The sequence below is a fragment of the Notechis scutatus genome, chromosome 6, assembly GCF_049901735.1.
Source record: "Notechis scutatus isolate UNSWTSFEM ecotype Mainland chromosome 6, rNotScu1.2, whole genome shotgun sequence".
NCBI classification, from domain to species: Eukaryota; Metazoa; Chordata; class Lepidosauria; order Squamata; family Elapidae; genus Notechis; species Notechis scutatus.
The window spans coordinates 46,897,169-46,920,909 of record NC_142014.1 but is presented as its reverse complement, the minus strand read 5'-3'; the positions used below and the strand labels follow the sequence as shown (position 1 = coordinate 46,920,909).

Genomic DNA, 23,741 nt, shown 5'->3' with positions numbered 1-23,741 from the left:
ATGAATAATTTCATTAGCATCATATATTTATATAATATCTATTTAAATTTCATTTACCAATATTATTATAACAAATAATCTTAATTTCACTATTAGAATTTTCATCCCTGAGTCATAAATCCCTATATTTTACATTAAGATGGATCTAGATTTAAGAGCAATTGAACTTTTCTTCAGCTGGCTATAATGAAAAGTTATAAATGGCAAAACAAACCACAGCCAGGAATTTAAAGTGCATACAGAAAAGTCCAATTAATATAATCCACCTATATGTCTTTTAGCACCTTGTCAGTAAAGATCCAATTTTTCATCCCTACTGTCATTGCTTTGGTCTTTAAATAAAATCACATTGTCTATCAATAACTGTCAGACACAATTTCCCAAATAAGCCACACATAAAGCAAGCAATGACAACTTTATTAGCTCTGCTATGAGGTGGCTTTTTAAAAAAGAGTAAACTGACTATTAAAAAGTTTGCATTGATATAACTGATGGGTGATAACTATGAATCAAAAACATCAAAGTTTCTTCAAAATGGGCTTTTGCTTTTAATGAACACAATGCCACTATCATATCTTTTGCAAAGTTGTACCATGTAATATTTAGTTTGTTCAGGTTACTAAAAACAAAACAAAACATTCTTGTAAAAAGAAAGATGCAATAATATACCTAAAAATAGGTTATACCATTAGCATCTGATTTTCTGCTAATGTAACAAAAGGATCCCACATTTTCATACATATTACCCTGTAAGTTTTATTCAATTAAAAGTAAATAGAACCAACCAACTTTCCATTTATGTACGTAGTCATTATCCCTTTTTGTCACAAATTATAGAGTATGATAGTTGTGTATAAATTCGGTGCTCAAGTTGTATACCTTCTGTAAGATTACAACAGAATCTATTCATGCCACTAGGAACAGATTGCTATGTCACTGATACATACCTGCGTAGTTCCATGACCAAATGGAGTGCTGGATAGATTTGTAGCAATACTATGCAGGATAATTTCACCACTCATGGATCCTGAGGCAACATAGCAATCATTCCAATTGAATGACACACAAGTTATTTCCTCTCTATGATCCTGAAGAAGAAAATATGCAAGCTTTAATTTAGTACAACTCTCATGTGCTCTAAGGAAATTTTGAGATTACAATCCTTTTGTGTCCAATATTGATGAAAATCAATGACACAATTTCTCTGATCCTGAAGGAAATACATTAAACAGTTGTGCAAATTCTACAATAGGCTTAAAAGAGTTATGTTTAAACAACAACACACAATTAAAAGGTAGCCTTATCTTCCTAGTGCTATTCTTCAATTCTCTGGATCTCTCGGATCTCTCTGGATCTTCTCGAAAAAATATTATGTGCAGCCTTCAGTCTCTAAAAGATTGCCTACTCCACCTCTCTGGAATAGTAACACTCATATTATAGCTTGCATTTTCAACCAATATATTTGTATGTATTTTCTCTCAGAAATGTTTAGATAGCAAATTCTGGTTCAAATATCTAATTTTTCCTTTCTTCAAAAAATGAATCTCAGCAGGAATAAGTGTTGTCCAATGCTTTCTGAGCTGGGATAAGGAATTTTGCCAAAGCTATAATTCAAAGGAAATCTCCAATCAGGTCCCCCGATTGCTCATATGCCCTCCTTCTCTAATCAGAATACCCTGGATTCTTCCATGCTTTTCCCTTTCTTTCACTAAGAAAGATGCAAATCAGGTGCAAACAGACCCTAAAGAGGAACAACTTCAATCAAGTACTATGTTCTCTGCAGGAAGATAGAGACAGAAACTTTCCTCTCTACTTAGGGAAGGATCCAGTTCTGGCATTCAAACTTCCAGATCATTTTTCCTATAAAGTTTTTTCATATTGTATCTAATTGTACATCCTCATATGTACAATCACTGCACAGTACTGAAAACATACAACCATACAAAACATACCAAGTGAATTATATTTAATTGTTATCCCACCACTGATCCTTCTTCATTCTGACAGGCGCTCTTATTAGAAGTACGTGACAATTTCTAATAACTCTCTCTTCTCTGTAACTCCAGATGCCACCCAAATGATTCTGAAGACTTTATATCTTTGAAGAAGGACAGGGATGACACACAGAGATAAAGGAAAACTTCCCATAATCACTGGTTAAGATAATATCACTCTTCTCTACTGTGACAAACAGTTGAATAGCCCTGCCTTCAGAGAGCATAGTAACTTGTTCAGCCTTTCCTCCTTACTTATATTTTAGTTTGATTTGAAATATTTGTTTCCCCTGCCAATTAAAATATAGCTATTTTATATTGGTTTTGGTTTAACTGTAATATCTCCAGGGAATTTTTTTGAATTGTAAAGCACTGTATTCAAATGTCTGATAAACACCTGGAATAGTTTGCATTCTGATACAGAATAATCCTTAAACAGTGCAATACAGTGCAATACAGTACACACCGATATGCATCCATAACCAAGACATCCTAGATCTGAATGAATGAAACATTCTTATTAAATACTTTGTTCATTACATAGTTAAATGTGCTGACAACAAAATCACACAAAAATTATCAATGGAAATCAAATTTTGCAACCCATGGAGGTCTGGATTTGGAGTTACATTCAAAATTAAAGTGGGAAAAAAACACTACAGGCTGATCCAACTTTGATGTAATGTCCTTAAAACAAGTCAAAATGAGGCTCAGTAGTGTGTGTGGCCTCCACATGCCTGCATGACCTCCCTACAATGCCTGGGCATGCTCCTGATGGGGTGGCAGATGGTCTCCTGAGGATCTCCTCCCACACCTGGACTAAAGTATCCCCCAACTCCTGGACAGTCTGTAGTGCAATGTGGCGTTGGTGGATAGAGCGAGACATGATGTCCCAGATGTGCTCAATTGGATTCAGGTCTAGGGAACAGGCGGGCCAGTCCATAGCATCAATGCCTTCGTCTTGCAGGAACTGCTGACACACTCCAGCCACATGGGGTCTAGCATTGTGTTGCATTAGGAGGAACCCAGGGCCAACTGCACCAGCATATGGTCTCACAAGGGGTCTAAGGATCTCATCTCGGTACCTAATGGCAGTCAGGCTACCTCTGGCAAGCACATGGAGGACTGCGCGGCCCCCTAAAGAAATGCCACCCCACACTATTACTGACCCACTGCCAAACCGGTCATGCTGGAGGATATTGCAGGCAGCAGAACATTCTCCACGGCGTCTACAGACCCTGTCACGTCTGTCACATGTGCTCAGTGTGAACCTGCTTTCATCTGTGAAGAACACAGGGCACCAGTGGCGAATTTGCCAATCTTGGTGTTCTCTGGAAAATGCCAAACGTCCTGCACGGTGTTGGGCTGTAAGCGCAACCCCCACCTGTGGACGTCGGGCCCTCATACCACCGTCATGGAGTCTGTTTCTGACCGTTTGAGCAGCCACATGCACATTTGTGGCCCGCTGGAGGTCATTTTGCAGGGCTCTGGCAGTGCTCCTCCTGTCCCTCCTTGCACAAAGGCAGAGGTCGCGGTCCTGATGTTGGGTTGTTGCCCTCCTACGGCTTCCTCCACGTCTCCTGATGTACTGGCCTGTCTCCTGGTAGCGCCTCCATGCTCTGGACACTACGCTGACAGACACAGCAAACCTTCTTGCCGCAGCTCGCATTGATGTGCCATCCTGGATGAGCTGCACTACCTGAGCCACTTGTGTGGGTTGTAGACTCCGTCTCATGCTACCACTACAGTGAAAGCACTGCCAGAATTCAAAAGTGACCAAACCATCAGCCAGAAAGCATAGAAACTGAGAAGTGGTCTGTGGTCACCACCTGCAGAACCACTCCTTTATTGGGGATGTCTTCCTAACTGCCTCTGCTTTCCACCTGTTGTCTATTCCATTTGCACAACAGCATGTGAAATTGATTGTCAATCAGTGTTGCTACCCAAGTGGACAGTTTGATTTCACAGAAGTGTGATTGACTTGGAGTTACATTGCGTTGTTTAAGTGTTCCCTTTATTTTTTTGAGCAGTGTATTTTAATTAAACCACTTGGAACACTTTATAAATATACATAAATAATGAAATAGCTTACACTCAATAGTCCTCAACTTACAACCACAATTGAGCCCAACGTTCATGTTGCTAAGTGTTGTGATTCGCCGGCAGCCTGTGTAGACAGCAGCGGAATCGGACAGTGTGCTTAATTATGGTCTCGAGAAGCCTTGGTCAGAACACTGTGAGAATTGTGTTATGTGAGTTTTGCCCCATTTTACATCTTTTCTTGCCACATTTGTTAAATGAATCACTGCAGTTGTTAAATTAATAACATGATTGTTAAGTTAATCTGGTTTCCTCATTGACATCGCTTGTCAGGAGGTCACAAAAATGTGATCATGTGACCCCGGGACAATGCAACCGTCATAAATGTGAGTCAGTTGTCAAGCATCCGAATGTAAATCACGTGACCATGGGGGTGCTGCAATAGTCATAAGTATAAAAATGGTCATGTCACTTTTTTCAGTGCTGTTGTGACTTTGAACTGTCACTAAATGAATTGTTGTAGGTCGAGGACTATCTGTATATCTGAGAAACGCTTTTTATTTGTTAGGGTTAAAATCTTTCAATGAGGCAATGTAAAATAGCACTCCCTCCTTTCATTTCTATCTGCATAATAACTGTGAGGAGTAGGCAACACTATGAGAGAGGTCACCTGATGAACTCTATGGCTGAGGATCAACTTGAATCTGGATCTCCATTCCATTCCAGTCTGAGTCCAACATCTTAAACAACACACTCTATTTCACTTCAATACACTATACCACATCACAACAATTATATTTATCTCACTCTATGATGTGAGAAATTTATTCAGGTAAAATAAGAGTATCAAAATCAATTAAAAGTATCAGATTTAGGTTTAAGAAAGTGGACAACCTTTCAATCTGCAATAACTACATATTACTTAATTGTACAGTCTGTCTAATATCTACCACCACTTCTAAATAGCTATTATTCTGCTAGCACAAAAACATATATGAAATATAGGTACGAGTTATATTTTGATATTTAAAGATTGGAGTATAAACATAAAGATTTACAGGTGATATTAATCTCATATATTAACTGACAAAAAGAGTCTATAATACAATATTGTATCTTACCTTAAGAGATCGGTGAAGTTTTCTATATTTTAAATCCCAGATATTAACAGTGCCATCAATTCCTCCACTTGCAATATACATTGAATTCGAACTCAAGCTTATACATGTTTGCTTTGTCTAGTTGGCAACAAATTAAAAAAATAAACATCAAGATAATATCAACATCAATTTTAAACTAGGATAAAAAGTTAATACAATCTGAGGTACTAATATAGATCTGATTAAAATAAATGACATTTGTATTTTAATGAAATGAAAAAAACAGTGTTCAACAAATATGACAGACAAAATAAAATTACATCATTGTGATGGCTTATTCAATAGTTTGAATTTAATATACCAACACCATACCCCCAAATTAAAAATTAGCAGGGGCCAATAAAAGCCCATTTTGAGGTTTTTCCTTTAATATCAACTAATTAGTTTCATCAATTAGATTTATATCCTGCTTTTCCTCAATGAACTTATGGAACTATACACGGTATTTTTTCCTTCTATTTTCCCCTCACAACAACCCTGTGAAATAACCTGCCTGACAAAAAGTGACTGGTCCTAATCTATTTAGCAGGCTTCCATGATTGAGGCTGAACTTAGTCCAACACCTTAACCATTCTACTACTTTTAGCAGCAGAAAGATTAAAAATGAATTATAGTAATTATCTGCTCTTTCAACAACGTACTATGTGATTGATTAGTAATAATTGTTCAGGGTGCTTTTTAAAATAGAAAAGAGGGATCAAAATGTTTTAATTAAATAAATGAAAATGGATGTCTGAAATAAAAATCACAGAACTAATAAATAACAGTGTGTCTACTAAAATGTATATTGAGTGGTCCATGAACAGTGTAATTTATATTGCTGAATGATCATCCATTCCCTTTCATTGCTTTTCCCTGCAGCCTTCAAACTGCAAAGAAGTTTGAAGCAAATTATACATTTCCTTTTGACAAATGAAACACTTCTGCATTTATAAAAACAGACACCACATAATTGTATACAAGGCTGGAAACAAATCATTTTCAAATCATTAATATCTGTAAGTAGGTGACTAGAGTCATAATACAGCAACACCAAGCCAGTGTTAGCCAATCACTAAAAAACTATGCAGGGTCAGATGTGGTTAGCGCTTAGATAAGAAGCAATCAGGAAATCTTAAGTTGTAGACTAGAAAATTATCTTCCTCCAGAATATTTTTTTCAATGAGAAGCAAGTTTCACAATGTTGTGTTAATAAAATCACATAACCAGGAGCTGGGCTTAATGGCTTTCTATAGAACTTAAGCCATTGTGGATGTAACATAAAAGGCATTGTTTTGGGAATACCATTGGCAAAAGACCATTCATTCTGAAATGTGTATTGGTTCTAGATACTATCAGAAAGATCTTAACAAGAACAGAGAATAAAATTTCATAATTAATAACAGCTTAATTTTTGAAGACAGCATTATTAATGTATTTCAGGATTATTTTAATGCCACAGGTAATAATAGTCAATAAAAACAGATATACTGTAGGTAATGGGAATTATGATTATATAATTTACTATAATTTATTATAATTACCATTATAAGAAACAGCAGAAAGTTCTAACTTCCAAAACAGCAGATATCAAGAAAACTTTTAGATAGATTGCAACTTTGTCTGATGTTCAATAAAAAAGTGATCACAAATCTTACATATGACTTGTTTTAAAAACGGTTGAGAACAGATTAGAAAGCAGATAGAATTGAAGAGCGTTTTAATCTCTACTAGTGCTCATTGAGTAGTGAATACTGTATTAAGGCACTTCCGGTTTGTCGGCTTCGCGAGTGGCAGGGATTTGCGAAGCTGCGCGATCCCTGCCGCGCTAGCCGTTTTTGGGGCTCCGATCCGGATGGGTACGGAGCTAGGCTGCCCTGCAGGGGCAGCTGAAGGTAGGGGATCCGGAGAGGGGTTTGGGGTGTTGCAGACCCCTCCCGGCCGGAAGAACCCCTTTTCCCAGGACAGTGCAGCGGCGGTCCGTAATGGCCGCCACAAAGAAGCTGGCAGCCGGGTAAGAATGCGCAGGAGGAAGTGGAGAAAGTTTTTCAAAGGAGAAAGTTTTTCTTGGTTCCTAGGACTCTAAGACATATTTAACAAAATTCCTGAAAAGTATGATTTTCTGAATGATACCTTCTAGAAGAGGAAAAAAGCGGCAGTTTGATGGTGCTGAAAGGAAAGCTTACCCTCTTTTCCTATGGAATAAATAAGTGGATATTAAGAAACCTATTTCTTTTAGGTGAAAACTGGTTTTAAGCGATGAGTGGGAAGAGAGAGGACTTAAAAAAAAATATTTGTATGCTAAGACTTTGTTGGAGGAGATGCCTTAAGGATTTGAAGACTAAAATATATTGCAATAAGATTTTAAGAAATAGATTTGGACTTTCTTTTTCTTTGATTAATACTACCCCAGGAGGAGAAAGTGAGAACTCTGCCTTGGTTTGGACTGATTGATAACTTTGGGATTGTTTTATTTTTTCTTTGGAATATTCTGGTTGTTGTAAGAAGAAAGAAGGGGAAAAGAAAAGATTTATAATGGCTCTTTCTATTGAGGAACTGAGAAAAGATTATGAACAAGCAAAAAAAAATGGTAAATCTGGTCTGAAAGAAGCCTTCCTTTTTTTAGAAATGGCGCTTATTAACTATCAACAAACATTACAACAGATGAAGACAGCAGAAGAAGAAGAAGGAGAGGAAGCCATCTTTAATAAATTTCAGAACTCGACCAAGAAAGAAGGAAGAGTGAAAGGAAGAGAAATAAAGGACTTAAGATTTAAAAAAACACTTAACAAAGGGAAAAATAAGGTGCAAAATCAATATAATGATAGTAAACAAAAGGGAAAAGGAATACGACAGAGAAGGGAAGCCAGTGGGGCAGAGGCTGGAAGAAGGGGGGTAGAAAGGTTTGCTGGGAGAAGAAAGAAAGGGAAAAGGTGGAGAAAAGCTACAAAGTTTTGAAATTAAATGGGAAAAAAGGAATTTTTTTTAGGGATAAAGGATAAAATATAATTTTTTCAAAAAGATTTTGCAAGGTACATAAGATGATATTGTAGTATGGTATTAGAAATAGAAAACTTAAACGGTTTAAGAGTTGATAAGAGATTAAAATGTTGAAATGTTTAATAATGATTGGTTTTAAAATTTAATAATATGATGGGAGGTTTAGAATATTGAGTTTTAATTAAAGAGTTTAATAAGATTATGGTATTGATGTTATTATAAAATTTCTACTATAGTATTTGTTTTTAATATTTAGATTTATTGTTTAACTATATATTTAATTATTTTGGATGTACTATTTAGATAGAATGTACCAAGCAAAATCGGATTGGGTATTGGGCGTTATTTTAAAGGTTAATTTGATTAATTTAGGGGGGAGATAGAAAGGCATCATACTCTGATTAGTGATTTCAGGAGAAACTTCTTTTTTTTTTATAAGGAACGAGACAAAGGGACAATAAAGAATGGACAAAAGATACAAATATAATGACTCAAATTAAGATGATTAATTAAGATAGAATTAAGAAGAGTGAAATATGTGGAGAAGTTAATATAGAAAACTTAGAATGGTAAATAAAATAAGTAATGATATGTAAGATGAGCATGAATATAATTGAAGTCCATGAAGAGAGAGATACCTGGGTCCAAGTTACTTTCCAAAAAGATTTTTTTTTTATGTTTTATGTGTTGTGTGTATATGTTTTTTTTTTTTGGGGGGGGAGAATTAATAAAACCTTGCAGAAATATAGAATGAGAATAATGGTAACTAAGTCAGAAAGAAATAGATGAAATAATAATAATGAAATTGAATAAGAGTAAAGAGAAGTAAAGAGAAATTGGACAAGAGGTTTTTTGTATGTTTATATGGAAATGGTTTAAAACAGAATTATAGTCTATAAAACAAGATTTTATCTGACTTGTTAAATTTATAATGGAAAAAGGTTTAAACATGTAATGGATAATGATTTGTGTGTTTTGAAAACTAATAAAACTTGTTTTTTTTAAAAAAATACTGTATTAAGAAACAGCAACAATTGCTTTCTGGATTGTTTACAATATTTCTTTGATTTGGATTATAGAGTACCAGATTTTGTTCTAGATCAATTCCTGTGAATTAGTTTTGCCGTTATTGTATTTTTACATACAAGTAGAAATCATATTTCCTGTTTTTCATTGGGAACATTCTGTGATTAGACCTGCAGGTCTTTTCCCCTTACTTTTTATTTTGGTGGAGAGGAGAGTGAATTATATTGTCTTACACATATATCTGCCTCATGTCTTTGAATTCTATTCACAAAAAAAGTGCCTGGAAGTGCAACAGTGGTACCTACTATATATGCACCCTTTAGAGAAGCCATATTTTTTCAGGTCCATCTACTTTCTATTATTGCTATATGATTTGGAAGGGAGGTGTTACTATAAAGAATTGCAATCAGATGCTATATTCATACTCTGAAGCATCTTTCTGGAACCAAATCCAAAACATGATTATGAATTTATATAAATATCTAAATAAGTATTATGTATTTTTGAAGCACAGAACAGATATTAAGATAAAATTCATTTATTTGTAAATCTTATCAACTGAATCTAGAGGGTTTACTTCCAGGTTAGCAATGCGTAGATTATTAGGAATATTATGAATATTCCAGGGAATTTGAGAAGTTGAGTACATATAAATAGCAATGCACTAAAAGACCACCTTTAAAAAAGCTGTTCTACTTACCCCTTCAGCTAGTTCAAAGAGTGGAACTGGTTTTCCTTTACAATTTGAAACCACTATCTTATCACCAACAGCTGATGTTGTTACCAAAAAGTTATCTGAAATAAGAGTCATGGAACACAACATGTGCTTTTGTTTAGCAAAATTGTTTTAGTTGGGAAGAAAACCTTTTTCAAGTAGGCATTTAATCACATACATTTCACAATTGAGAGAACAATACATTTTCAAGAGTTACTTAAAAAAAGATACAATTTATTTTGACAATGACCAATAATCCCAATAATCAAAATGTTAGGCATCCATAAATTATCCATAGTAATCAATCACTCTGAGACAAGCATAATCTCCAATTGATTTATTAGGAACAGCTCTGGTACATCTATGGAAAATTTCCAAAACTGAAACTCATTCCCAGCGTGTCTCACAATTTCCACCCTATCTCCTCCCACTTACTATATTTCATCAATCACGAGAACCAATTAACTGCAGCTGGAATTTTTTAATGTGACATACTAAATAACCTTGAACTGTTCAACTCCCTCACTCCACCCACCCCTTTCATTGTTCACATTCTTGTGGCAGCTGATCTCAGAGCTGACACAATAGGTATCCTGGCCGTTCCAACACTGCTTCTCTCCAGTAGCTGCTTAAGGATGAATAGACCACAGTGATTACAGCACAGGTGGCTAGATTCTGTGCAACTAATGTAGCAAACTCTTCTACATTACTACTCTTTTGTATTTTAGTATTTAATGACTATGGACTTCACAGTTTAAGGATCAATATTATAATATAGTTAGTCCATGTGTAACTGACAGATTAGATGCCAAGTTGTGATTTTAATATAGATTTTATCTGTTATTTATTATTTTATTCTAGAATTTTTAACTGAATATTCCTTGAGTTGTTTTTATTTGTTCTGGTTTCTGGTCTTAGACTGTAATAAACTTGATTTGATTTGACAATGACAATGACCAGAAATTATGGAAAAATTATAAAAGGTTATAAAAATATTATATTTTTGAAAAAAAGTAAGATATGTCGTTTGATATTTTATCATTATTCAAGACTTGATAATTAACTGATGTGTACAATATTTTCGATACAATCCAATGAAACTATTTGTGTCTTTTTCTTACTATCATTCTCTCAGCTTTAGATTTGATTGAATTAGAAAGGTTTATAGCAGAATATTCTGAATACCTGTGGCTTATTTATAACCTGTTAGTAAAATAAGATTCAGGAACAGAACAATCCAAATATGGTATGGTTAAATTTTAAATTTAAAGAAGACAATTAACATACAACATGGAAATATCTATGGAAGGTAACTATCAAATTTACTGCAAATATCTGAAGAAAAGTGTACATGTCTGATGTTTTTATGGATAGGTTTAGCCAATGTTGATTGCCAAAACAGATAATTCATATAAAAAATTGTAGGAAATAGTTGGATCATTAGTGTGTGGGGGGGTTGTATTTGGTGGCAATATCACAAACTTCAACAATTCTAGAAGATGCTCCATTGTAAAAAACATAAATAAATAACAACTTTTTAAACAGCCCTTTTATGTTAAGTATTACTAAGTCTCATATTCCTACCAAGTATGTAGAATTGGCTCTGTATATGATAAAGGTCCTAGGATATTTTACTTTTTTGTTGGAAATGGTACATAATACCGTCCTTACAGCAATGGCAATATGCTTCAATGTGAAGAACAACTTTATATTTAAAAACCAATCTTATGCTTATTTAACCACAAAACCATTTATGGGTTATAATTCTGCACATGACTTTCATTAGATCTGAAGCTTGGGTTTATCCAAACATAAGGCTTTTTAAAATATTAGATTTTGCCTGCTTCACTGCAACACATTTTTTTCAGATTAGATAGAAACTCCAATTGTTTATTATGATTGATGATTCTTATTAGGTTAGTTGCCTTTGCTAATTACTGGCTTTGTTTTGATTTTAATAATGGTTTCAACATGTCAAATTGATATAAATCACTTTTACATGTGGCATTAATCTAATTCTCTCTCAAAAATTCTTAGTTTTTATACAGCTTTTAAATATATTTTTCTTTTGTTTTTTTTTTTGTTTATCTTGCTTGCATTTTCAGATATTTATAATGGGGGGGGAAGCTGGGCAACAACTGAGATATGGAATTTCCTGTAGAAAGAATTTTGAATGGCCTTATCTGAGGTGTCATAAATAGACAATTAGGACAATTGCTATTAACAAGCATACTATACAGAAATACAGTTTCAGATACTGAAACAACAAAGGATACTGTTGCTACCCCAGCATACTGAATTAACTGGGTGAGAAGATGCATGGGGACTAAACTGGTCCACAACAGTTATAGAAGACGAATCCCATATTTTAACATCATCATCTCCTGAAGAAGCAAAACGGATGCCTTCCTGCATCTCTACACCTGTAAAGGAAAATTAAAGTTATTACAAATATATTTTCCTTAAATATTATTCTATCTGACAAATCAAAAAAATGTGGTTTGTTGTACTTGAGAGAACAATAAAGGTATAAGGTATAAATAAGATTAATACAAGTTGTGGCAAAAACTTATTGCCAGATATTATCAACAGACATGTTTTTTATTGCTACAGTATAGTGGGGCACATACAATTATATACAAGTACCATAAACCTAATCATCGTCTCAGATTAACAAACCCAAACATAAATTCTTGTCATTAATAACAGCAGGATGATGTCAAATATTCAACAAAAATATTTATGTTACATTGCAATGCTTCCAAAATGTAATTTCTAAAAACAGTTAATTGGAAAAAAGTGAGTAAAAAATCTTTGAACTAGAGCCAAATTTGATAACTTATGAGTTGCTAAATCTGTCTATAAACACTACTTTTCCAACCTAATAAATTGTTCATTCAATCCACGACTTAAATATCATGCTAACTCTCATTGTCCATTCACTCATTACTGTATGTCATAAACTTTCTTTTGAAAGGGTAGGATAACTATGAAGACTTTGGTCAAAGAATATTGGGAATATTTATGGAGATTCTCAGTCATCCAGGTTATGGTTGTCCCAAAAATGCTTTTTTTCAAGAGACAACTGGACTTTCTGATTTCCTTTGAAGATGTTTTGCTTCTTATCAAAAGTTTCTTCAGCTGAAGAAGGTACTTAAAAAAAAATCCAGTTGCCTCTTGAAAAAAAAGCACCTCTGGGACAAGAAGATGGGAAACAATATTTTTTCTAAGCCCCATGTCTAGGCAAAATAATTTAAGATTTTTAAAAATATAATCTTACCTTCTTTGAAATTTAAGAAAGTATGAAGTAACACACACACACACACACACACACATACACACACACACACACGGTATACTAAACAATCTGCATCTACCCAGTTTTAGCATGCAATAGAATTTAACATGTCAAAATTTGCGACCTACAGGCCGGATGCGTCACACGCTAGCCATGCCCACCCCTGGTTTAACAAAGGGGGGGGGGAGTTGCGATAGGTCATGTGAAGCTATGTTATTGCAAGTTTGACACCCCTGCAATGGAACTCATTTGCCCAGTATGGTTCATACCAGTGTTCCTACTCTAGTTTCTTGCCTTCCCATTGGCAGGATTTTTTCCTACCAATATTCTCTATGACTCTTCAGCAGTTCTTGCCTGATACTGGTTGACGGAAGTAGGAACATAACAGTGATTGGTCTCATTCGAGACAACGATGAATCTGCATACAGACAGAAGGTTATACAACTTGCCTTGTGGTATAACCGGCACAATCTGGAACTGAACACACTCAAAACCGTAGAAATGGTGGTAGACTTTAGAAGAAACTCTCCCATACTACCACTTATTACAATACTAGACAACACAGTATCAATAGTAGAGACCTTCAAATTTCTAGGTTCTACTATACCACATGACCTAAAATGGACACCTAACATCAAAAACATCATCAAAAAAGCACAACAAAGAATGTTCTTTCTGAGCCAATTCAGAAAGCTCAAACTGCCCAAGGAGCTGCTGATACAGTTCTACAGAGGAATTATTGAGTCTGTCATCTATACCTCTATAACTGTCTGGTTTGGTTCTGCAACCCAACAGGACAGACACAGACTTCAGAGGATAATTAGGACTGCAGAAAAAACAATTACGACCCACCTGCCTTCCATCGAGGACCTGTATACTGCATGAGTCAAAAAGAGGGCTGTGAAAATATTTACAGACCCCTCACATCCCGGACATAAATTATTTCAACTCCTTCCCTCAAAACGACGCTATAGAGCACTGCACACCAGAACAACTAGACACAAGAACAGTTTTTTTCATGAAAGCCATCATTCTGCTAAACAAATAATTCCCTCAACACTGTCCAACTATTTACAAAGTGTGCACTACTATTACTGTTAATCTTTTCATCACTCCTTATCACCCATCCCCTCCCACTTGTGATTGTAGGACTGTAACTTTGTCACTTGTGTCCTTACGATTTATATTGACTGTTTCCTAGTATGATTTGATTGTTGATTGTACCCTATGACTATCATTAAGTGTTGTATGTTATGATTCTTGATTCTTAACAAATGTATATTTTCTTTATGTATACTGAGAGCATTTACACCAAGACAAATTCCTTGTGTGTCCAATCACACTTGGCCAAAAAACTATTCTATTCTATTCTATTCTATTCTATTCTATTCTATTCTATTCTATTCTATTCTATAATCTGGAAAATAAGTGCTTCTGGTACTGTTAGTCAGACCTAAAGCAGGCTCATTCATACAGCAGCAAGGATTTGAGAGTGAATCAGCATTAGCCTTGTAACCATATAATGGAAGTATTTTGTTAAAAGTAATTTTCAAGGTTACAAAAAAAAAATCCCAAAAGTCACGGTTTGGATGCCTAAACACAAATGAATAGCAATTCTGTTTAAATCTAAATGGCTCAATGAGTCTATAGAAAGAACTACAAAGAAATCCTGCAATGTGAGTGTCAAGCTTCATGAAATATTTCTGTAGAATGAAAGCCACTGTGCTGCTTGCTTGCACTGTTGACTCCCAAAACTCCTAGAGAATTTTTGAAGGAAAAAATGTGGGCAAATGTATCAAGGCTGATTTTTTTTTTAAAATTCTTAGTTTTTATACAGCTTTTAAATATCTTTTTCTTTTGTTTTGTTTTTTTGTTTATCTTGCTTGCATTTTCAGATATTTATAATGGGGGGGCTGGGCAACAACTGAGATATGGAATTTCCTGTAGAAAGAATTTTGAATGGCCTTATCTGAGGTGTCATAAATAGACAATTAGGACAATTGCTATTAACAAGCATACTATACAGAAATACAGTTTCAGATACTGAAACAACAAAGGATACTGTTGCTACCCCAGCATACTGAATTAACTGGGTGAGAAGATGCATGGGGACTAAACTGGTCCACAACAGTTATAGAAGACGAATCCCATATTTTAACATCATCATCTCCTGAAGAAGCAAAGGCAGATGCCTTCCTGCATCTCTACACCTGTAAAGGAAAAATTAAAGAGTTATTACAAATATATTTTCCTTAAATATTATCTATCTGACAAATCAAAAAAATGTGGTTTGTTGTACTTGAAGAACAATAAGGTATAAGGTACTCAAATAAGATTAGCCACAAGCTGTGGCAAAAACTTATTGCCAGATATTATCAACAGACATGTTTTTATTGCTACAGTATAGTGAGAGCACATACAATTATATAAGTACCATAAACTAATCATCGTCTCAGATTAACAAACCCAAACATAAATTCTTGTCATTAATAACAGCAAGATGATGTCAAATATTCAACAAAAATATTTATGTTACATTCCAATGCTTCAAAATGTAATTTTCTAAAAACAGTTAATTGGAAAAAATTGAGTAAAAAATCTTTGAACTAGAGCCAAATTTGATAACTTATGAGTTTGCTAAATCTGTCTATAAACACTACTTTTCCAACCTAATAAATTGTGGGGCATCAAGTATTTCAGGGAAAGAAATACTACCAAACAGTTATTAGCTTCTGAGTGGTCTTCAGGGACAGCCTTGTGCAGGATATGTTGTAGTAATCCAAGCAAACTCATATGACGTGCATGAGTTAATGCATGAGTTAGAAAGAGTAACTCATCCCAGGTTGAAGTGCAGCTGGTGCACCAAAGAGAGCTGGCAAAGGGCATCTGGCCATGGCCTTAATTTGCACTATCTATGAGCTCATAATGATCCCAAATCCCTGACCTGCACTTATAGGAAGAGTCCCTTCTCTTTAAGTCCTTTTAATGGGAAATATGTCTGTGCGTTAATCAAGACCAAGTCGAAAACGTTGTCAGTGCTGTTTCACTTGAATTATTTTTCTATATAATGCTATTGACAAAAGAAATTCAAAAACATTGGACTATATCGAGAGAGTGAGAGAGAAAGAGAGAGACAGAGACAGAGAACCTGTTTAATGTGTTCTGAGTTTGAATCCTCTCTATTTTGGCTGGACTTTCAAGCAACTTGCCAAGCAATTCTCATTTTTAAGAAGTGTCTCACCCCACCCCCTAAGTTTTTTAAATACAATCTATATGAGATTTCGTCAAGTCAGGGTGCATTAAAAAAAAAATCAGCCTTGATACATTTGCCCACATTTTTTCCTTCAAAAATTCTCTAGGAGTTTTGGGAGTCAACAGTGCAAGCAAGCAGCACAGTTTTGGAAGGCTTTGGGGAATGAATGGTCATAAATTGTGCAAACTGTATTACAATAGAATTTTGTATTAATTCTTATTTTAGATTTTTACTATGGTTTTGCTTTTATGGAAATAAACTGCCAATTTGGTTTTGACACTGCACAAACACAGTAAACAAATAGTTGATAATCTACTTTAAATTTTGTCATGGCCCCATCAGAGCCCAGTTCGGAAGACGACGAGGAGCTGGAACTGGGACCATCCGACAGGGAAGGCACGTCTCCCTTGGCATGTTTAGAGAGGCCAGGGGCTGAGGACGAGGCTATCTCAGGCCCCCTCAGGCATTGGGGGAAGTTGGTTGACCAGACGGAGAGCTGCCTGCCTTCACAGATACAGGGGAGGATTGGCTGCTGACAGGCAGTGGGGCTGATAGGCAGCAGATCTCCTCTGATGAGGAACAGCTGTCTCCTCCACTCAATCCAAGGGCATGCAGAGTGGAGCATAGGCAAACTCAGAGAAGGGCTGCATGGCTACTTGGGAGAAGATTTCTCACCCCCCCTCAACAACTTTTTTGCTTTGACTTACACTCCCCTGCTTTGAGTCAAGCCTGTTGCCGTTGGCCTTGCCTTGTTTGGAAGATTGCTTCTTGCCTTTTGTCTTGGGCCTTGCCCTTATTTTATGGACTGCTTTTGGTCCTTTGCTTTGCTGTGCCTTTGGAATTGCTCCCTACCTTGGACTTTTTCTTTGTCCTGAGGACTACCATTGTCTTGTGCCTGGACTCTGCCTGGACTGGACTTGGAATCCTGGATCTTGCCCTGTGAGCATGCTCCTACTCTGTGGACTTCATTTGTGCTATAGGGGCTATTGTTTGGGGGACTGAGGGTGGCTGCCTTCAAGATGGCATGGGAGTGGAGCCTTACCATTGGAGGACCATTTGCAGGAACATTTATTGAGAGAAATAAAATACTCTCTTGAGAGGCCTGCCTTGCCTTGATCATCTGGGTCATAACAAATTTAGACTCAAACACTATACAGTCCATAAACCTAGTTCAAAAGAATACTACAGTGGCAAGGCCATGATGTTATTACAGTAGACTATGCAATCAAAAACAATCATAACAATTAGAAGTTCGAGCAACAAAAAAGGTGCTAGGCAGATTTATTTTATTTTATGCCACCTGGTTCCAAACAACTCTGGTGGCTCACAATACAGGCAATATAATTAAAAAGAACAAAGCTAAACTAAACATAAGAAAAAGAACAAGTAAACCCTGCAGAACCCCCCAACATCCCAACAATATCTAACATCCAGCAGAGAATTCCAGACATCCTAGGCCAGTGATGGCCCCCGCATATGTGCCTCGCCCCGCACATTCATGCACACCCGTGTGCATCCCACCCCTCACGCATGCACATAACCCCCATGCACGACCTGCCCCTGCACATGCATAGCAGAGACCCTAAGACCAGCTGGCTGGTGGGAGGCTCACGCACACATTTGTGGCAGAGCTGAGCTGGGGTGACAGCTCGCGTGTCCAGAGAGAGGATTCTGTGTGCCACGTCTGGCACACATGCCATAGGTTTGCTATCATAGGTCCTAGGCCAAGGGATGACAAAACAGCCAGATCTTTAAGGTCCTCTAGAACCCTAACAGCCTGGGACTCACGTAGGTTTCAGGGAAATCTCATTCTAGAAGGGACAATGACAGAGAAGTTATATTTCCTGGGTCTTGATAGATGGCATTATTTAATCAAGTGCTCCTGAAGGACACAAACCCCATAAGCTCAAATCAGTCACACACACACAGACACACACACACACAAAACAGGCAATCCCTCAAATAACCAGGCCATATGCCACATAGGGTTTTATAAGTCATAACCTGCACCTTGAAAATCATACTTGCAAGGAATCAGGCAACCAGTGCAGCTCATGGAACAGAGGCATCATATGTGCACACACATATTGCTGCATTCTAGACCAGCTGAAGCTTCAGAATGGTCTTAAAGCACAGTTCCGTGTACAGCATGTTGCAATAATTGAGCTATAAGGATTCCCAATCCTGGAAGAAGCACAGTTAGCACACCAGATAATACCAGAAGCACAACTTAACACACCAGATGAATCCTGGAAGAAGCACAATCCCAAAAGAAACATAACTAGCACACCAGATAAATCTTTGCAAAGGAACTTCCTGACCAATCCCCTGCTAACCAATCTGGAACTGAATCCAGGAAGAATTTCAGATTGCCACCATGCTTTAACGAGGAAGTGTATCATCATCCAAGGTCAAAAATAGAAAAATCCTGGAAGCAGATGGTTCCAATACCCACAACCACTTGGGTCTTGATAGAACTGAGTCAGAGTTGGTTCTTCTCCACCTAGGATTAAATGGTATAGCAGCACAATTGAAATATAATATTCCATACTTAGTAAAAAATATGTGCTATACAGATTTGGTAATTTCTGAAGAATGCAAAAAGGTCAAGTGATAAAAGATATAACTTGAATAATTGCCTACACAGTGACTTATAGTTTTGCATAAAAATGTTAATTCCTGCTTTAGACTGCACAATAAAAACACTGTGTGTGTGTGTGTGTGTGTGTGTGTGTGTGTGTGTGTGTATCTTTGGTTATTCGGGTTTTCTCCCGCGTAAGGTTGGAAGTATCTAGGCAACGTTTCGATGAAGTCTCATTCATCATCTTCAGGCTTCTGTCTTCAGCTCTGTGCTTCTCAGAGTGATGTGAGCTTGCAGCTGCTTCTTCCTTTTAACTGCTAGTGGAGGTGTGACTTGATTGGGTGGGGGCTTGGCTGTGTTCTGATTGGGTGGGGGTGTGTTCTCATTGGTTGGGGTTTGGCTGTGTTCTGATTGGTTGGGGGTTGGCCATGTTCTGATTGGCTGGAGGTGTGTTCTGTTCAGGTGGGGGCTTGGTTGTGCTCAGGTTGGTCTTAGTTACTGGGGGATTTGAGCTGGTGAGCTGTGATCTTGCTGTTTGGCTTCGAGTTTGTGGTCGTGCTGCATCTTCATGGTGGGGGTCAGTTCGCTTCATGTATGGCTCAGAGGGGTTTGAAGTGGGTAGTGATGCAGCTGCAGTGCGGCTTCTGGTCTGTGGTCGTGTCTCATCTTCTGTGTGGGTGTGAGTCTGCTTTTTACGTGGAAGTGTGGTGGTGGCATCTTGTGTGGCCCTCGTGGGTGTGGGTCTGGTGTCATTCATCATGTTAGGTACTCATCTGTTCATGAGGGCGGGTTTCCAAATGGCTGGTAAGCGGGAGGTGTCATCTCTTTTATTCATGCTGTGTGGGCGTTTTTCTATCTCTATGGCTTCTCTGATTATTCTGTTGTTGAAGTGTTCGGTTTTGGCGATAGTTCTGGTATTTTTAAAGTCAATCTCATGTCCTGTGGCTTTGAGGTGTTGGACCAGGGAAGAGGTCGGTTCTTCTTTTTTGATTGAGTTCTTATGTTCTTCAACGCGTGCACTTATTCTTCTGTTAGTTTGTCCAATGTATGTGGTGGGGCAGGCGGTGCAAGGGATTTCGTATACTCCTTGGTTTTCTAACTCGATTTTGTCTTTAAGGTTTCTTAGGATGGTGGATCTTTTCCCCATGGAAAAGAAAACCTAAACAATTTCCTAACACACCTAAACAGCACACACCCCAAAATCAAGTTCACCATGGAAACGGAAACAAACAAACAACTACCATTCCTAGATGTACTAATCTACAAAAAAACAGATGGCACACTAGGACACACCATATACCAGAAGAAAACACACCAACTGCTACCTCAACGCCCAATCCCACCACAACCCACCACAGATAAACTCCGTGGCCAAAACACTAATCGCCAGAACCAAACGCCTGGCAGACATTAAGACTGAACTATGCACCCTGACTAAAGTACTGACAGCCAACGGCTTCCACAAAAACAAAATCACCAGCTTGATCCACAAAAACACACTGAAACATAATAGAGACCCAGAAGATGAACAGACCTATGGAACAGCTGTCCTGCCCTACATAAGAGGTACTACAGACAAAATTAGTAAGGTACTACACAGACATCACATCAAGACTGCCTTCAAAACAGACAGAAAAATAGCAGCCATCCTTAGCAACCCCAAAGATAAAATTGACCTGGAAAACCAAGGCATATACGAAGTCCCCTGTGCATCATGCCCAGCCACATACATTGGACAGACCAATAGAAGAATAAGTACCCGCCTGGATGAACACAAAAATGCAGTCAAAAAGCTGGAACACACTTCCTCACTAGTCCAACACATGGAAGCCACAGGTCATAGCATCAACTTCAATGGCACCAAAACCCTAGCCACTATAGAAAACCCTAGCCACAGAATCATCAGAGAAGCCATAGAGATTGAAAAAGACCAGAAAGCATGAATAGAAGAGATGATTCCACCAGGCTGTCAATCATTTGGAAGCCTGCACTCACAAACAAAAAATCTCCACACAAGCCAGGCAAACACCTGGGCACAAACAGATCCCCCTGATACCTCCAGCTCAAACACATCCCAACCAGGCACCCAGATGAAACCCAGCTTCCTAACTAATGATAGCCGTCCATTTACCCGAAGCCAAGCTGCACTAAAGGCCTCCAATAAAGTAACACAATGCTGCCAGCCAATCAAGATACAAAAAGAGCCAAAAAACAGACAGAAGATATTAGAGACACCAATCAAGCAGAACACAGCAAACTCCGAGACCAATAAACACAGACCAAGACTCCCAACCAATCAGGATGAAGAAAAAAACCATTCTGGCACAGCAATAGGCTGCCCCAAATTTAAATCTGAAACCACTGTAAAAGTCTGATTCACAGACGGACACAATACAGAAGCCTGATGATGGCAGATGAGATTCTGCTGAAACGTTGCTACAACTTTAAAAGAACAACTACAATGACGTGGGAAAATACCCGAAGAAAGCCGAAGGCCATACATGTAAGTAAATACTATTATGGTCAATCAATACAATAACTTTGCAATTGCAGTAGGGGGGAATCAGAATATTAGTTTCACAATTTATGTAAACAATGATCTCTGCGCACAACTGTTCCAGGATCTGGCAAACAATGAAGGTACATACTTAGGAGCCAGCACAGAGAGGGAATGTGGCTTCAGCTGATATATGTTGATGAATTATCAGTTTCATAGAGAATTAATAGACTTGAACAGTTCATTCTGCAGGGGGAAATTCCAAAGATCACAGAGAAAAATAAGGAATGTTACACTTTTCTCTCTCTTTGACCCATTAAATAGACTGCATCAGTAGACCAAACTGCATTCTAGACTCTGAGTACCTTATTTAACCCTCATGTACATTCCATAAAATGTTGCAAAATTACGCTCACCACAAATTAATATGTTTCAAATTCCATACACTGTTTACATTTCCCACACAGCGCATATATTTGAACTCCGTGTCAAAAAAAATAATGTACACAAGACATTTGTTGCTCCCGGAGCTTTCCAACAACCGGTGGAAGCCTTTCATTGTAACTGCCTGCCTACCTACCCGTCAGGTGAACCAATTCACCCAATTCTTCAATGGAAGCCCTCCTATATAAGAAACGCGAGGAAACCATAGCCAGACTCGGCGTTGAACTCGCATTTCTAAAGATAGACCTTCCTAGTGAACTTAACCAACTTAGTTTAGACACACAAAGAACTGCGGAGAAAGGAGCGTTTCGGGGCTTTATCTGGGGCGCGGGAGAAACAGCGGAGGATACTTTCGCTCCAGCGGGGGAGGCGGAGGGTTACTATTTCACACCTAAAGCTGCCTCCCGTTCGAGGAAGCTAAGGGGCCAATCCTGCCCGGTCAGGGTCCGTTGTGCCACTACAGAGACCGCGAAGAGCCAGAGCCAAAATTGAGGGAGGGACCATAGACGACCAGCCAGCTCCAGGACGAAGCAGAGGGCGTGCCGGGTCTCCCAACCGATTCCGACTACGAGAGATTTCGCTTCGTCCTCACCTTCCCGCTTCTCCGGGACACCCCGGATAACAGTCTCTTTAGCCAGTCCGGATCATTATTATTTTTTTCTTCCCACCATCCAGCGTGGTCTTTCCACAATCCAAGACAACCAGCGCGCTCGACGCCTTCCCCCACCCTCCCCGAGGACCAAAGCGCCCGGAGCCGACTTTCCTCCGCTTCTTACAACTTAGCAGACTGTCCCAACAGCCACCGCGAGAGCCCGCTACCCACCCTTTTACGGCAGCCGAGAAAGAACAAAATTAGCGAAGTGCGCTCGGGTGCCGTAAATAGGAACGGAGGGAGGGAGGAGGAGGCGAGGCTTAGCCTGAAAAAGGGCTCTTCCCGGTAGGTGCGTCTCTTTGCCAAGAGCCGGTTCTTTGCTAAATGGGGCGAGCGAGTAGAAAGGATCTTGGCAGAACTTTTTTTATGGCGCGGGGTTCGTCTCTCCTATTTTGCAAATGTTTACTGTAATCTGACACTGCACTCCGAAGAAAGCAGAGCCGCCCGGGAGGAGAAGAGGAATGAGGGAAGAATTCGGGAGCATCCGAAAAACTAATGGATCGTGGCATAAATGTTTGAGGAACTAGAGTTCCTTTCATCATATGCGCGAATCATTTGTCTGTGATAAAGGCTGGGCATTCATACGTAACTTCCAGCAGGTTTTCATTGTCGTTTATTTATTTATTTATTTTTATTTGGTTTGTCAATTGCTTACAAGATAATAGGTATAAGTAAAAACATAGTTATGAATACATGGATACATATAAGAAAAATAAAAAAATAAAAGAAACAATAGGACAGAGAGTTGGTGCACTTAGGCACGCCCCCTACAGACCTCTTAGGAAAGGGGTAAGGTCAATAGTAGACTGTCTAAGGTTAAAGTTGTTGGGGTTTGGGGAAGAAACCACAAGAGTCAGGTAGAGCAGGGGTCCCCAACCACCGGTCCACGGACCGGTACCGGTCCGCGGAACAAGTCCTACCGGGCCGCTGGCTTGCTGGCGCCGCCATCTTTTTGATGAAAAAGTGCTTCCGTGAGCTTTTCCGGTAGAAAGCTCACCGGAAGCACGTTTTCATCAAAAAGATGCGGCGTTGCTCGTGAGCTTTTCCGAGTAGAAAGCTCACCGGAAGCACGTTTTCATCAAAAAGATGGCGGCGCCCAGCT

General features: G+C 38.1%; 1 protein-coding gene across 3 annotated transcripts in view; it reads right to left on the bottom strand.

Annotated features, from left to right (window-relative positions):
• NEDD1 (NEDD1 gamma-tubulin ring complex targeting factor) overlaps window positions 1-22,776 on the bottom strand; it is a 37,878-nt gene extending 15,102 nt beyond the window's left edge. For all 3 annotated transcript variants that reach the window (XR_015750086.1, XM_026694080.2, XM_087968135.1), the window contains exons 1-5: window positions 22,580-22,776; window positions 12,191-12,337; window positions 9,900-9,994; window positions 5,156-5,272; window positions 948-1,088 (exon numbers count right to left, since the gene is read on the bottom strand). Coding sequence is in view for 2 of the 3 variants with exons in the window: in XM_026694080.2 (XP_026549865.1) it covers window positions 948-1,088; window positions 5,156-5,272; window positions 9,900-9,994; window positions 12,191-12,329 (492 nt within the window). In the remaining variant the exon portion in view is untranslated. The remainder of the gene's footprint in view (window positions 1-947; window positions 1,089-5,155; window positions 5,273-9,899; window positions 9,995-12,190; window positions 12,338-22,579) is intronic.
• Between the last annotated feature and the right edge of the window lie 965 nt (window positions 22,777-23,741).